At 37.3% G+C, this 15,757-nt stretch overlaps 1 protein-coding gene across 2 annotated transcripts; it reads left to right on the plus strand.

The window, feature by feature from the left end:
* The first annotated feature begins 1,637 nt into the window (after positions 1-1,637).
* LOC115922575 lies at positions 1,638-14,755 on the plus strand. Of its 2 annotated transcripts, XM_030981632.1 has the most exons (9): positions 1,638-2,567; positions 5,366-5,475; positions 8,795-9,022; positions 9,548-9,778; positions 10,658-10,793; positions 10,980-11,179; positions 11,484-11,649; positions 12,212-12,330; positions 13,041-14,755. In XM_030981632.1, the coding sequence occupies exons 1-9, from the start codon at positions 2,432-2,434 to the stop codon at positions 13,353-13,355; spliced, it is 1,641 nt and encodes a 546-aa protein (XP_030837492.1). In that variant the 5' UTR covers positions 1,638-2,431; the 3' UTR covers positions 13,356-14,755. The 2 variants fall into 2 exon arrangements, with proteins under 2 accessions (XP_030837492.1, XP_030837493.1); XM_030981633.1 differs by having other exon boundaries at positions 1,638-8,069.
* Positions 14,756-15,757: the final 1,002 nt, after the last annotated feature.

The raw sequence follows: 15,757 nt of genomic DNA on the forward strand, positions 1-15,757 counted from the left end.
CATGATTCACAAAAGCAGAAGCAGAATTATTGGTACATCACTTTATTGATACTTCGGCAATAAAGGAACAGGTACATTCTGACAAAGACATACACATAAAAGGAGAACATAAACAAGAGCAGTCAAGGACTTGACCTGATTAATAGTCCATGCAGGGCAGAAGGAACTCTACACTCTTAAAATGTTGGGTAAATTTAGTTGGGTAATTGTTGGTTGGTTAAAAAAATTCGTTATTCTGGGCTATTATTACCCATTTAAGCATTTAAGTGTTTTAACCAATATTGGGCAATTATTTTTACTTAATTATTGGGCGGATATTTACCAACAGTATTGGTAAATGAGGGTTGGGAACCAGTTGCCCCGTAGTTGTGTAATTTTGCCACATTTCCTTTGCGAGTTGGGTAAATTTTGTTGGGCAACTGATGGTTGGGTAGAAATTCGCCTAGAAATTTACCAACATTATTTTGCAAATTAGGATTGAGTAATTTTTGCCTGTAGTTGTGTAATTTTGGCACATTCCCACTGCGAGTTGGGTAAATTTCGTTGGGCAACTGATGGTTGGTCGAGAAATCGTTTCCAAAGTTGGGTAATTTTTATCCCAATCTGTTTCAGGGCATTATATTTACCCAATTATTATACATTTAGCAACAACATCGTTCCAAGGAGTTGAGAGCAATTTACCAAGTAGTTGGGTAATTGTTAGATGCTGAGGAATATTACTCATCACCACTTACCCAATTTGACTTTGCTCAAATTTTGTTTGCTCATATTTGGGTAATAATTGACCACCGCCTCTTACCCAATTTTACTTTGCTCAAATTTTTGTTTGCTCATATATTGGGTAATAAATGACCACCGCCTCTTATCCAATTTTACTTTGCTCAAATTTTTGTTTGCTAATATATTGGGTAATAATTGACCACCGCCTCTTACCCAATTTTACTTTGCTCAAATTTTTGTTTGCTCATAATTATGCTGAGTAATAATTACCCATCACCACTTACCCAATTTTACTTTGCTCAAATTTTTGTTTGCTCATATATTGGGTAATAAATGACCACCGCCTCTTACCCAATTTTACTTTGCCCATATTTGTGTTTGCTCTTATGCTGAGTAATAATTACCCATCACCACTTACCCGATTTTACTTTGCTCAAATTTTTGTTTGCTCATATATTGGGTAATAAATGACCACCGCCTCTTACCCAATTTTACTTTGCCCAAATTTTTGTTTGCTCATATGCTGAGTAATAATTACCCATCACCACTTACCCAATTTTACTTTGCTCAAATTGTGTTTGCGCATAATTGGGTAATAATTGACCACCGCCTCTTACCCAATTTTACTTTGCTCAAATTTGTGTTTGCTCATATGCTGAGTAATATTTACCCATCACCACTTACCCAATTTTACTTTGCTCAAATTTTTGTTTGCTCATATATTGGGTAATAAATGACCACCGCCTCTTACCCAATTTTACTTTGCCCAAATTTTTGTTTGCTCATATGCTGAGTAATAATTACCCATCACCACTTACCCGATTTTACTTTGCTCAAATTTTTGTTTGCTCATAATTGGGTAATAATTGACCACCGCCCCTTACCCAATTTATTTTGCCCATATTTGTGTTTGCTCATATGCTGAGTAATAATTACCCATCACCACTTACCGAATTTTACTTTGCTCAATTTTTGTTTGCTCATACATTGAGTACTATTTGACCACCGCCCCTTACCCAATTTATTTTGCCCATATTTGTGTTTGCTCATATGCTGAGTAATAATTACCCATCACCACTTACCCAATTTCACTTTGCGCCTTTTTTTGTTTGCTTATATAGGGTAGTAATTGACCACCGCCTTTTACCAAATATATTTAGCTCAATTTTCTTTAGCTCACAATATGCTGTGTAAATATTGCTATGAAAAATTGAAATTATCTCTCCTGTAATTGTAACCATTTACTTCTAGACTATTTTAAAATTATAATAACAGAGTGTTGAAGCGACGATGAATTTGTGCGAGTTTGATGCTGAAAGAGTCCAAGATTTATCTTTTGTGAAAACTGAGCCATCTTAACCATGTAGGCCTATAGAGTTACATAATCTACGTAAGTAATGATCATGGAACGTACACGCTATCATCGTCAATTACGCGCATGCGTAAATGGCAGTGGAAACCTTCGATGGGGACTAGACTTACGTTTAACCAGACTTGGGTAAAGTTTGCCTGGTATTGGTCTTGGGGTAGCGCGCACATGGCCTGGTCGCTCGCGATCAGCATGCCATGCGCAGTACTATTTCTATTTACTCGGTATAGCCGGCGCGGCCGTCCCGGCCCGGGAGCTCGAGCTATATGATGCACCAACGTAACTAGCAGCCTGTACTGTACGTACGTACGTACGTATATACGCATCATATCGGAGTCTTGCATGCTAGAGCCTGAGGGTCTAAAAATGGAGCTCGACAACTGCTGCGGAGATAGTTCAAGTGAAGATGGGTTCATAGACCCTCTCACCAAAATCGTTCAAAGGTGGGGATGTCCGTCAGTGTTAAAGATACTAGAAGGTACGTTCACATCTTATTGAGATTAGAAGTTTAGAACATGATCAACAGGTACTTGCTGTAGACTTGTTCCCATATCCATAACACATGAGCAACATGTAGACTAGTTCTATATGCCTCAGCAATGGTTAATGAATACGCTTCAATTCAATTGGTCTATTAAACTTTGCCTCAAATTTGCTCTTTTAATGCATGTGTTACTAATCCAAACTAATATTTGATTGATATAGGTCTAGATATCAAATTCAAATTGTACTGTTTCCATGAATTTTAGATCACAAATGAATATTTAAAAATATTTTGTTCAAGATTTTACAAAACCCAAAGGCCAAAACCTGCTACAATACATACATAACACAATACCCTCCATTTTCTATGGATCATGGGTTGTATGGGGTCCAATCACAGAACTCTTTAATACGTATTTAAGAGTTCTGTGGGTCCAATACATTGGACCACATACTTGTAGGTGTGTACCCAGATAGTAATACAGTACGTGGGACTGGTGTAATTTTGAACAATTATCTCTGTTATCTGAAATTGGTATTACTATACTAGATCTAGTCTAGGTCTAGATCTAGATCTAGGCCTACTTATATTTAATAATCAACACTGAACTGAATGATTCATCAGAAAATTGAAGTTGTCAAATAATGTACAATTTTATGAACATTATTTTGTGGAAGATCATCTTTCATTTTCCTGTAGATCTAGAAGTCTAGATTTCAAAAAGTGAGACAATTTGTCTTGCCCATTGCCATGTTAAGGATTTTGCCCTTTCATTTTCTACAGGACTTTGAAATTCAAACACTCTAAAAAAATGTTGGGCAAGTGCCCAATTTTTACCCAACATGAGGGCACTTATGTGTCCGACTAACTATTGGGTAAATTAAAGATTTTGCATGATTTACCCAGTGTTGGATGAAAAGAAAATACCCAACTTTTAACCAACAAAATTTACCCCAATAGGAAATTCACCCAATTCTCACCATAATGTGTAGTATATTCGACACTAGTTGGGCAAATTATTTCATCAGTAACATGGTTGGTAGAAAATAACCCAATTATTGGACAAAAATGACCAACTTTAATTTGCCCAAAAATATTACCCAATTATTTCATCGGTAACTACATGGTTGGTAGAAAATAACCCAATTGTTGGACAAAATTTGCCCGACATCAGTTTTACCAAGTAACACCTACCCAACTTATTTCTGACCTTTTATTAGGTAACTTCATACAGTAAATGGTTGGGAGAAATTATTTGACAAAAACGCGCCAAACTTTGATTTGCCCAGTAACATCTGCCTAACTTTGTTTTACAGAGCATAGACTCTACATCCTCTTGGTTTTAAATGGGGCTATTAATTATGTGCTATTGCGATATTCCTTGTCATAACTAAAAGGCAGTTGACCCACATTTTAGCCCATATTAATAGCCTAATTCAAAACCAAGAGGCTGTGGTGGTTTTCGAAATTGCAGTGACCTCGCTGTAGTACACGAATGGGCACAATTTTTAACATGGGTACATTTTTTCTCATTTAAAAAAATCTTTTTCTGAAAATAATTTTTAAATATGGAAAAATTACAGATGCTTAAGCCACCAAATTATGCCCACAAAATTGTACACTATTTTACTACATGTCCAGATTTCAATGAAATCATTAGAACCGATGGACGGATTACCATCCAAACTTGGGACATGTACATGTATCTTGCAAGTTGCAAAGCCAACGAACTGATTCGATTTTGGGATGGAGGTGCACATGGAGGAAGGACATTCGTTAGTACAGGATTAACTGTCCTATTTTGCTTCATATCAGTGAAATGTTCCAGCACATGCATTTTTTTTAATGTTTCACACCACTGAACAATAAGCTGTACAAAAGAATTATTAAACACCACAAATTATCTTTTCTAGGATAAACAATTGTCAGTTGCCTCTATTCAAGGTAACACACTATAATTTATATATGGTTGTATGGTACTGTAAGTGGCCTGTGAAAGGCTTGAGTGCTAGACTTTTTGAGAAACCCTGGTCAGATAAAGCTAGGTTATTTGTCATACTAAAGCTGAGAAACATGGCTACTAATGCAGACAATATCATGGCAGCCGCAAAAGGTTGAACAAAACAATTACCGGTATGGCAGTTTAAAGTTGAAGTAATAGGCATGACAGTGCACATGGAGAAGACACATATGATTATCAATGAATTAGTAATGTTAATTAACCAATCAGCATATATTGACCGCTATGCTAACTCTCAAATCATTCTGATTCATTTGGTAAGTTGAATGACTTTCTTTGAAATCAAATTCATTGCTGATGCAACTAATCTTTATACTTTAAATAGGCCCCTACATTGTTAAAAATTAGGCACAATTTGACTAAACTAAGGTGATTACTAGTATGACTTTAGAAAAGGTTTCCATTCTTAATTTGATTGTGTGGATGTTAGTAACATCACCTGAAAATAAATAGCAATTAGTTGATACAATTCGCTAGTATGATCTAAAAGTAAGTTTTCTATACGAAGACCAAATTTTCGAGAAAATCGCATTTGAAAATTCAGATTTTCATAGACTCTTGTGGAATAACAAAAAACATTGATTATGCGATTTATTCAAAATGGAAGATATTTTAGCTGGAACATGAGCAAATGTTTACAGCTTATCATTATCTAAAACATATACTTTTGTTTAATTTGCGCAACCATACGTGTGTTTGTGGTATTATATGAAAACAATCAGTTTATGCTGCACTAAGCCTTATTTATCAATCTCTCCCTCTTCTTCTCCAGAAAATGAAGTTGATGTGGAAACCCTTCCCCTTCTAAGTGAAAGTATAATCACATCCTTCATACCCAAGATTGGACCTCGATTGAAGTTTCTCGCTGGGTGGCGTGCAGAGGTAGGCCCTAGATGTGGCACAATATCTCACTATGGATAGTTACAGATGCTTTCAGTGTCTTGATTTAATTAGGGGGGATATTTCTTGCCTATTCCATCATTTAAAATACACACATACAACAACCAGGGGGAAAAATGTAAGTATAACATGCATGCAAGGGGCATGTAGACTAACATTTCGTACATTATCGGGATATAGAAAACATCTCATTTCAAAGCACGCTGCACGGATAAAGACGTCAAGCACAACTACAAAAGCAGTTCCAGATCACCAAAGTGAAACCTGTTATGAAGGATCTGTTCTAGGAAAGAATAACAACACTGAAGGGAATTTGGAACAACTGCACCAGGAAAAGGCATTGTTTGTTGGAGAAAGCAGTGAGCAGGAAGATGTCTCTTTTGAAACGCAAACAGAGAGACTACCTGATATTGCAGCAAAGTTTGTAGCAGAACTCAGGGCAAGGACTAATGTGCCTGCTTCACACACCAACAAGGTCATTCAAACCGCACAAGATTTGGTTATTTCTGTGTTACAAACTGTGCAACAGGATGTGATGGATATCTTAAGTGAGCCACAATATGCAGCTAACAGTGAGCTGAGATCTGATATACAAGATGTATTCGAGAATTCAAAGAATCCATTTTCAGAGCTCATGTCAGATACTCAACAGAAAAAATATTTCTCTGAGAAAGGTGATTTCATTCAGCCTTGTGAGGTGTTGTTGGGAACTTGCTTAAAACCAAAAATTGATCAAAAGACAGGTGATCCACTGCAAAGCACACAAAAAGAAACCTTTCAATATATACCACTAGCTGACACTATTAAACAATACTTAGAGCGACCAGGAGTAATGAACGCCATACTGTCTCAAAAAGGATCAAAAGATAATGATGTTTTGTATTCATTCAAAGATGGTCACTATTATAAAAGGCAGGAAGCTACTGCTAGACAAGACTGTGAATTCTTAGTGCCTCTGTTGTTGTACAATGATGAGTTTGAGACAGCCAATCCGCTTGGGTCAAAACGCGGCAAACACAAGGTAAGTGCCTTTTATACAAGTGTGTTATCCCTTCCCAGGAAATACCAGGCTAGGCTAGAAAATATCATGCTCACAGCTATGATCACATCTCCGCTTTTGAGTAAATATGGCATCTCAGAAGTTTTGAAGGTAATCAAGGATGATCTGCAGCAGATGTGGACTGATGGACTCACTATCAAGTGCAAAGAGTTTGAGGGTAGGGTCAAACCCTACTTATTCCAAGTTGTAGGGGACAATCTTGGCATTCATGCCATGCTGGGATGTACAACCTGTTTCCGTGCCAACTATTACTGTAGATTCTGTAGAGGCCATCGCTCGTTGCTTCAGAAACAGCCAAAAGAGGATGCCCAATATCTCCGTGATGAAATAAACTATGATACAGATCTTCAAAAGCCCTTGTCAGAATCTGGCTTGAAGCATGCAACAGTTTTGAATGAATTGCCTTACTACCATTCCACCCAAAACTTATGTCCAGATGTAATGCATGATTTTACAGAGGGAGTCTTGCCCCTGGAAATGCACCTTGTTTTGAGTAAACTTGTTCAGAAGGGTTTCATAACACTGGATGAGGTGAACAGTAGAATATCCTCATTCAATTTTGGCTTTGTGGACCGCAAAAACAGACCAAGCCCAATCAGGCAGGCATCACTGAAGAATCCATATTCTGCCAGTGGACAGACATCAGCACAGATGACGTGCCTTGCATACAACATCCCTCTCATGTTAGGAGACAAGATTGATGAGATGTGTGATGAGTGGGAACTCTTACTGTCAATCATTGACATCTTCAAAATCATTATGAGTCCCAGTATCAGTAAGTCTGCCATCTATGTCCTGAAGGCAATGATTGATGATCACCACAGGCTCTTCATGCAGCTCTTCCCTGAAGCTAGTCTAACTCCGAAGCAGCACTTTCTTGTGCATTACCCACGTGCACTGAAACACCTTGGGCCACTGACCCAGTATTCAGCATTGCGTTTTGAAGCAATGCACAGACCTTTCAAGCAGATTGCCAGTGTATCTTGCAACTACCAAAACATTGTCAAAACATTGGCTAACAGATACCAAATGGCACGGTGCTACAGGTCAGTATCAAATCAGTCACTGGATAGCCAAGATATCAATGTGTCACAGCAAGCTGCAGCAATGCTTGGTGATCTACTTGATGATGAGGCACTTTGCAAAAAAATTAACTGTGGAAGGGGAACCGAAGTTACAGTTGCTGGGAAAGTGGACATTCATGGATATGAGTTCCGGGCAGGTGTTGATGTACTTCTATATTGGACTGATGATGATGGACCCACGTTTGGACGTGTTCAGCATATTGTAGTGGTGCAAGAAAAGTTGTATCTGCTCCTTCGGCTGTATCAGACCTTGTACTTCAACAGACATGTTGAAGCATTTGCAGTACAGGTGGGCAGAGAGGAATCACAAGCTGCTGTTGAATGGTGTGACCTGTTTGATCACAGGCCAGTCAATGCTGTCCAGTCCTATAGTGGAAGAGGGCGCTGCTTGTATATTGTGGTGCACCATTCATTCATCTAGGAACAAGAAGGTACGTGTAGGCAACCCGTTGCAAGCAAGTGATATATTTTTACAACTAGACATTACAGGTGCACTTGCAAATTTTGTCTTAGAGAACAGAACCAAAACAAAGCAAAAGAAAGAAACTGTTATTCCAATTACAATTATATCTATGAATCAGTTCTTAGTGTATCATTCTACACATTTTGATTGAAAAAATAGCTAAGAAGCTAACCTTGATCGATCTGTACTGACTTGCTAACAAATTTGATTATTCCAATGACAATTTTTACAGTAAATATCTGGTTTGAATTTTTTAACTCGTTATTAACTTCATTGTTTCTGTATCTGAAAATGTGTCTGTTATATTTGCATTCATTCATATTATGTTGTAATTTCTTAAATGTACCATGACTCATGCCAAGTTTTTCTAGCATATGTACTTCATTGAGGCCCCGGAAATGTGCTATTTTTTACCAATGCATGTTCCTGCCTAAAGTGAAAGTTCCTAACTGGATATTATTATATTATAGATGTACTGAAGAAGCTTCGGCTCATGAGTGACCACTTTTCAATTATGGGTTTGCTTTAAATAGGACAAGGGTACAGAAACAGTGAGAATGATTTTCCCCTTCAAGGAATAAACTTGATACTAAAGTCTAACCTGGGGCTGTTTGTGTCATTAATAATGTAAAGAATAATCAGTCATTTACATGTACATTGAAAGTTCAATTATTTTTCATTTATTTATTGTAGTATCATGCTGCAAATCAACAAAGCATGGAACAAGCATCAACGTCGACAAGAAGCCCATCAGTGTTCTCCTTAGATGACTGCTCAGATCTCTCTTGTGTAACAGGAAGTGAGTGGAGTCCCAGACAAAGCCCTTCCCAGCCCAGTTTGGATACGCCACTTTACGACTCCCCAGAATCCAAGAGTCCTGATCAACATCCTCCCCTGAAACGGGTCAAGAAAGTGCATTTCGTAAGTTTATGTATATAGTGGGCTGATACAATTGAAGCGTGGGCATGTCGAGTCACCATCATTCATCAGTTTTTATGCCTCCAACACATAAGGGTGCCAGAGGCATTATGTCTTGGAGTTATCTGTCTGTCAGTATTTCTGACAAGCAGCAGGGCTCAAAGGTGAAAGGTCAGTTCAAAGGTTATTCAAGTTTTTACTAAAAATACCATTTTATTTCTACATCTGCAGAATGGCTAGTGATATGATTTGGTAGGTACATTTTGGTATGAATGAATAAAGGAATGTTATGGAAAATGTTTGGTTGGGGTTATGGGTTTTAAGCTAGTCTAAGGTCAGTTTCAAGGTTTCATTGAAATTTTTTATCAGAACAAAGTTTGCAAGGAATGCCCAGTGAGTGATTTATGATGGGCTTATTGTAGGAGGTCGGACAGCCAGAGATATACCCACCGACTGCATGCTGTCACATTTCACTTGTTTATTCTGAATTTACTGATCTTTAAACAAAAAATCCTTTATCTGTTGCAGAACATTGCTTGTATATTGAGAGAGACCACCATGGGAAGAGCAGCATTAAGGAACATCAATGCTACAAATCTCTGCAGCAAAAGGGACCGGCATACTGTTGTGGATATGTTGACTCAGTACCTGATACGGGAGTATGGTACCAAGCCAAGCTCATTTGTGAAGGCATCAATGGCCCATGCCATTGTGACAAGCTTTCCTTTCTTAAAAGATCCAGAATCTCCACTTGGCTATGTAAGTCCTGTCCATGAATTGCTTTCCTTAATGTGACCTCAGGTATGGCTCAGATCACCACTTTTTTCTGGACTGATTTATGGATTGATTCTTACCACAGCGGGCATTTATTACTTGGAGGTGCCTTAATTCTTAGGTTGTCCATCCATACCTCCATCTGTCCCTACCCCACAGACCCCATTTACAAGAAAGTGAAATTTTATGAGAAGTTTCTGTTTGAGCCAGAAGCAATAAGCTACTTTAAGGTCTAAATCAAATAAATTATGTGTTTATGCAATAACTTTTGGAATACTGGATCATATTATTTTGTGTAACTTGCTATGAAGCTTCCTCAATTTTGTTATTCTTGTATTTATTATATTGGAGATGCTCAATCAATTGCATGTTGTATCACATTATCACAAGCATTGTAAGAGCATCTCTGGCAATAGTAAATTTGACAGTAGACAGGCCTGAAAAGCTTACAAATAATGAAAAGCTAATATGGCATCAATCACTAAATCGTGCAATATTTTTGTTTATTTTTACCACTTGTTTATAAGTTATATTATCCAGTAATGACACATCTCTTAATATTTAGACTTTTGTCTGCATGCCATTGAGTAATGGATATTCACAGAATTATCCATCATTCACTTTGTTTTTGCAATGACTTGATGACATTGCTGGAATATAACAGTGTGCAGTTAGAAATAGGTACTTAAGAGGACAAACCTTGTTATTGCAAACACTGACATATGTAACAAAATATGTAAATGTACAGTTTACACTGGAATTTTATTGTGCTTTTATTTGATTATTATTAATGTTTAACAAATGTTGTTGAGCATTACTGTTTTTGAAGTTGAATTATGAAGGAATTTTAATTTATTTGAGCAGGAGGCCTGGTACTGCGTGGGGGCCAAGGGACGGCCAGCAACAGGCTACCTGGAGGAGCATCTGAGGTATGTCAGAAAAAAGGAGAAGTCCCTGAGGGTACCAGTAGCTGAAGACGAGGCAGAGTCTCAAAAGCAAGGTATTCTGGCTACTTTTTCATATAGTTAAAGTTTTGAGTTATTCAGATCCGTCTGATGAAGTCATGCTGTGCCATAACAAACTGGTGGGGCATGAGCAATGCCAACTAAAACCCCCCTTCCAATACAATCATCAAAAACTTGTTGATACATGCTAATTGTTGATTGTTCTGTTGCATTATATCCAGGAGATACCGATCTTGAGTCTGTGAACGATGATAACATCACGACAATGGAAGAATGGCTGCGTAACAACAAGGAGCCAGAGGACATGGTGAAGGACTACATGAAACAAACAGCAACAAAAAGACATGACTGGATCAAGAGAAGTGACTGTTGTGTGAAGAACATTCTTACCACATATCCCAGACTTCTCGATGCTGGAATGGTATGTGGACCTTGATTTTTCTTCTGCATGTGACAAGAAAGGACATTAAATTAAACTAGAGTCGCATGTTTTGAGAAGTAACTTTTTTGTTTTTTGGTTGCATGGGCAGGTTTACTTTAGCAGTCTCCTTAAAGGGATCGTTTAACAATCTGAGATACACGGTCCTACAGAAATCGTGCATCCCTATTGAACCGATAATTGTTAGTGTGTACCATTCAAATCCTTGCAAAATGGTAAAGAGAAGATGCAAATGAAAGATATCCTACCTTTCATCTGGCTTCTATAACTATCCTAACAATTACAGATTGAAGGAGATTTTGCAGAATTGTTCCCAGAGAAAGCAAACGCACTGTACCAGAAGTGGCCCACATTCTGTAACAAAGTAGTGGACTTCACCGAGAAAACTGGCAACTGGAGAAGTGCAAGAGCCGAATTCGAAAACATTCATGACCCTGGGAAACTCAGTCTTGGTATGTGGTGTCAGAACACACATTTGACAGTATTAGTGAAAATGACTTGAGAGAAAGTCAAAAGAATTTATTTCAATTACACTATATGATGTTTATTTTTGTGGCCAGGACCAAACATTGAGTCTAATATCCCCCCTGTAAGGAATTGAACTGAAATAAATAAAAGTGCTCTGAAACATATAATACATGTACAACATATGATAAAAACATGATTCCATGACAAAGGTTTAGCATACTTTTACTTGCTTGTTTTGTTTGTTTGCTTTTTGGGGTGGGGATGGTGGTTTAAAGCTCATTGGGAAGGCTATGCTGAAGTTTGTGCAATTTTGATTTTCTTTACTCAGAAAGCTGAGCTCCAAATTACTGACTGACATTTACGTTGAGTGATTTTACCCATATTTGTAGAAAATAATTGTTGTATTCGACCGTTATTTTTAATTTGCTGTATATAACTGTACATTTTGTAAGATGTTCCATAATTGACCTGTTTGCTGTTGCACCTTTTCTTCATATGTAATTGGGACTTAATTACTTAACTCTTTCATTGTTTCCCTCTTTTTAGAGGAAAAGAGCAATCTTGGATTCTACATGCTCCCAGTCTTGTTCCGAGGAAGGAAAGATTCCAAGAGAGGAACGTACACCACTGCAGAAACATTGTCGTCCTTCATTGACGTTCAACCAGTAAGTATATGTGCTGGGGAGGTGGTAAAGTAATGACATGTAAGGCATATATTTTGGTTTGCGTTTAAAATCTTGCCATAGTAATCATATTTCATTACAAACAAATTCAATAGTTAATTTGTTAAGAGTTTCAAACCTAGGACAACTGATGAAATTGAGGTTGAAATGCAATACCTATGTTCTTACCAGATAAGGCATTGCCATAACATTTTATTTGTGTAAAACTTGAAAAGCAACCATTTTCAAGTTCCTAGTAATGGGCACGCTGGTCCCCAAGGAGGCCCTGCAGGGGCAACACTAGGCGCTTTAATCTTAATAAGTCAGTTCGTCATTATCTGTGGTACAACTACAAATGGCCTCAGATTTGTCATCACATCGCATTTCACTCATGAATGCAAGCAAGTCCTTTAACCTGCAAATGACATGTGAAAAATGCATGCTTATATTAACAGGCTGTATATGCCTTCCAGCTTAGTTGATGTAATGCTCTGAACGTGACCAGTTTGGGTACAGTTGACCTTTGCCGCAGGGATATTTAAGAATACCCAGTAATGTTTTGATGGGACAGGGATGAACATGCATAAACAAATTTGGGTGTCCTGTAGGTGATTGTGGATTCATAAGCAGAAGCATTCGACAAGCATCAAATATATATATATCAATCCATATAATTACAAATGATTTCTTCTTGATTTCTCTTTGGACTACAGGAGGTTCTCGACATCCAGACTTATGTTGATAACATTGATGAAGCAGTCAGGTCACAGCCATTTGTTGTTGTGCGTGGGAACATTCTCACACCAATACAGGCGTACGTCGTAGTAGAGAGGAGGATACTTCCTGCCGCAACACTGCTTAAAGCAGTCGACTTGTGCTTTAAGGCACTTTATGTGATGGATATCGAATATCAGCCGCAAAGCTGTTCTGTTTGGAAATTTCTCCAGATTGTGGTGTTCCAGTTTACCGATGGGGAGCATCTTACACCAAAGCTGCGGGAGGTCCGAGCCTTCATGAACATGCCATAAGCCATCATGATGTGTTCACGCCAAGATTGATTACTGGTGATATATTTCCTACAGATGAAACTGACACATCATCGTTTAGCACATTTTGGCTACTTGAACCAGTTTATTTTGGGAGAAAAAAAACTGGAAAAAAGTATTATTTTGGACAAAATAACCTTAAAGACAAACTGTTATGAGTTGGATTCAGCACATTATTTTACATAATTTAGACATGTTTGTGTAAGACTGAAGATTTGAGGGTGGGGTGAGGATCGCTGAATAATATTAAAAAAAAGAGTGAATTTATACACAGCAGAAGTCTTTGTGTACATTTTAAAAATGATAAAGGCCTAATTGTTTTATCCCAATCATTGCTTAACATCCCCACCTTGAAAGTTTAAGAAAACAAATGAATATATGCCAAGTATAAATACAAAACATATTATTGGCTATAAATCTTTTGCACTGGCGTATACAAATGCTTATCGTGTTTGGTCTTAATCCCAAGAGTACTGTTTCATAACTCGTACATCAAAATGATATATTTCTTCATAAAACATGAGCTATGATATTTTCTGCGTTTAAAAAAGCAAGTGGGGTATATGATTGTAAATTACATATACCATTAATTTTCATGTAATGTGTATCGTCCATTGACCCTACGCTGAACTCTCTGCTGAATGGACTGCATGCATTAATTTACATCGCGCAAAGCAGAAGTAGAGAAGTCAACATTTTTATCTACATTTTGCAAAATTGTATTGATATTATTGATAATATCAATAAAATCAATCAAACTGAGTATAGCAGGTAGGGTCAATTGATTTTTGTTGTCTTTAATCTAATCAAAAAGTTATAGTAGGCAGTGTGTATCCTTGTTATTTGATCAGTACCTGTTCACCATCACAGATAGCCAAACTTTCATGTGGTACTTCTGCACATGTCAAATAATCTAGAGGGATTTGAATTTATTTCCTCTTTTTTTTTTACTTCAAAAAAATGTGTTCATGTGTAACACTCTAAGGCAGAGTATTGGTGTGTCAGGATAAATGAACACTATGCCACACCCACAAAATATATATGATGCACATATTCATGTATGAAATCAGAGTACATGGAATACATACAGTGTACATCAAAGTTGTCATGCTGCACCAAACAGGGGCTATATTTGCATTTACTTTTTTTAAAAGGTTGTATTTTTTTCACCAAAAATTGTAATGTTGTAGTTGATGTTAACAAGTTTTGTTTTTACGTTTCTGATGAAAACAACAACATGTGTTTACTGTGTATGTTATTTGTGTTTCAGTTAAGCAATTATTACCCTTTAGATGAGAAAAAGAGTTGAGCCAATAGATGTTATGGAAAAAATGTTGAGCAATGATTATCCAACAGACGAATTAAAGAGTTGGGCAAATGGATATTGTGGAGAAATAGTTGAGCAATTATTACCCAATAGATGGTTGTTTTGATAGTTGGGCAAATGGATATTGTGGAGAAATAGTTGAGCAATTATTACCCAATAGATGGGTGTTTTGATAGTTGGGCAAATGGATATTGTGGAGAAATAGTTGAGCAATTATTACCCAATAGATGGGTGTTTTGAGAGTTGGGCAAATGGATATTGTGGAGAAATAGTTGAGCAATTATTACCCAATAGATGGGTGTTTTGAGAGTTGGGCAAATGGATATTGCGGAGAAATTGTTGAGCAATTATTACCCAATAGATGGGTGTTTTGAGAGTTGGGCAAATGGATATTGCGGAGAAATTGTTGAGCAATTATTACCCAATAGATGGGTGTTTTGAGAGTTGGGCAACTGGATATTGCGAAGAAATTGTTGAGCAATTATTACCCAATAGATGGGTGTTTTGGGAGTTGGGCAAATGGATATTGTGGAGAAATAGTTGAGCAATTATTACCCAATAGATGGGTGTTTTGATAGTTGGGCAAATGGATATTGTGGAGAAATAGTTGAGCAATTATTACCCAATAGATGGGTGTTTTGATAGTTGGGCAAATGGATATTGTGGAGAAATTGTTGAGCAATTATTACTCAATAGATGGGTGTTTTGAGAGTTGGGCAAATGGATGTTGCAGAGAAATTGTTGAGCAATTATTACCCAATAGATGGGTGTTTTGATAGTTGGGCAGACTGGGAGTTGGGTAAAAACTGGTTGGGCATTTAATTAACCAACATTAAACTTACTCAAAAGTTGGGCAAATAGAAGGTTGGGCAATATCTAACTGGGTAAAATTGGTTGGGCAAGAAATTACCCAACTGAAAATATAACCAACTGTTAGGCAATTGTAGAGTTGGGTAAAATATGATGGGTCACCAACTGATGGGCAATTCAATTTGCCCAACCACATAGCAAACTGATTACCCAACATCAGTTGGGCAGATTTTAACCAATAGTTGTG

Source organism: Strongylocentrotus purpuratus, unplaced genomic scaffold (assembly GCF_000002235.5).
Source record: "Strongylocentrotus purpuratus isolate Spur 01 unplaced genomic scaffold, Spur_5.0 spur5_scaffold_12, whole genome shotgun sequence".
In the NCBI taxonomy this organism is placed as follows: domain Eukaryota; kingdom Metazoa; phylum Echinodermata; class Echinoidea; order Camarodonta; family Strongylocentrotidae; genus Strongylocentrotus; species Strongylocentrotus purpuratus.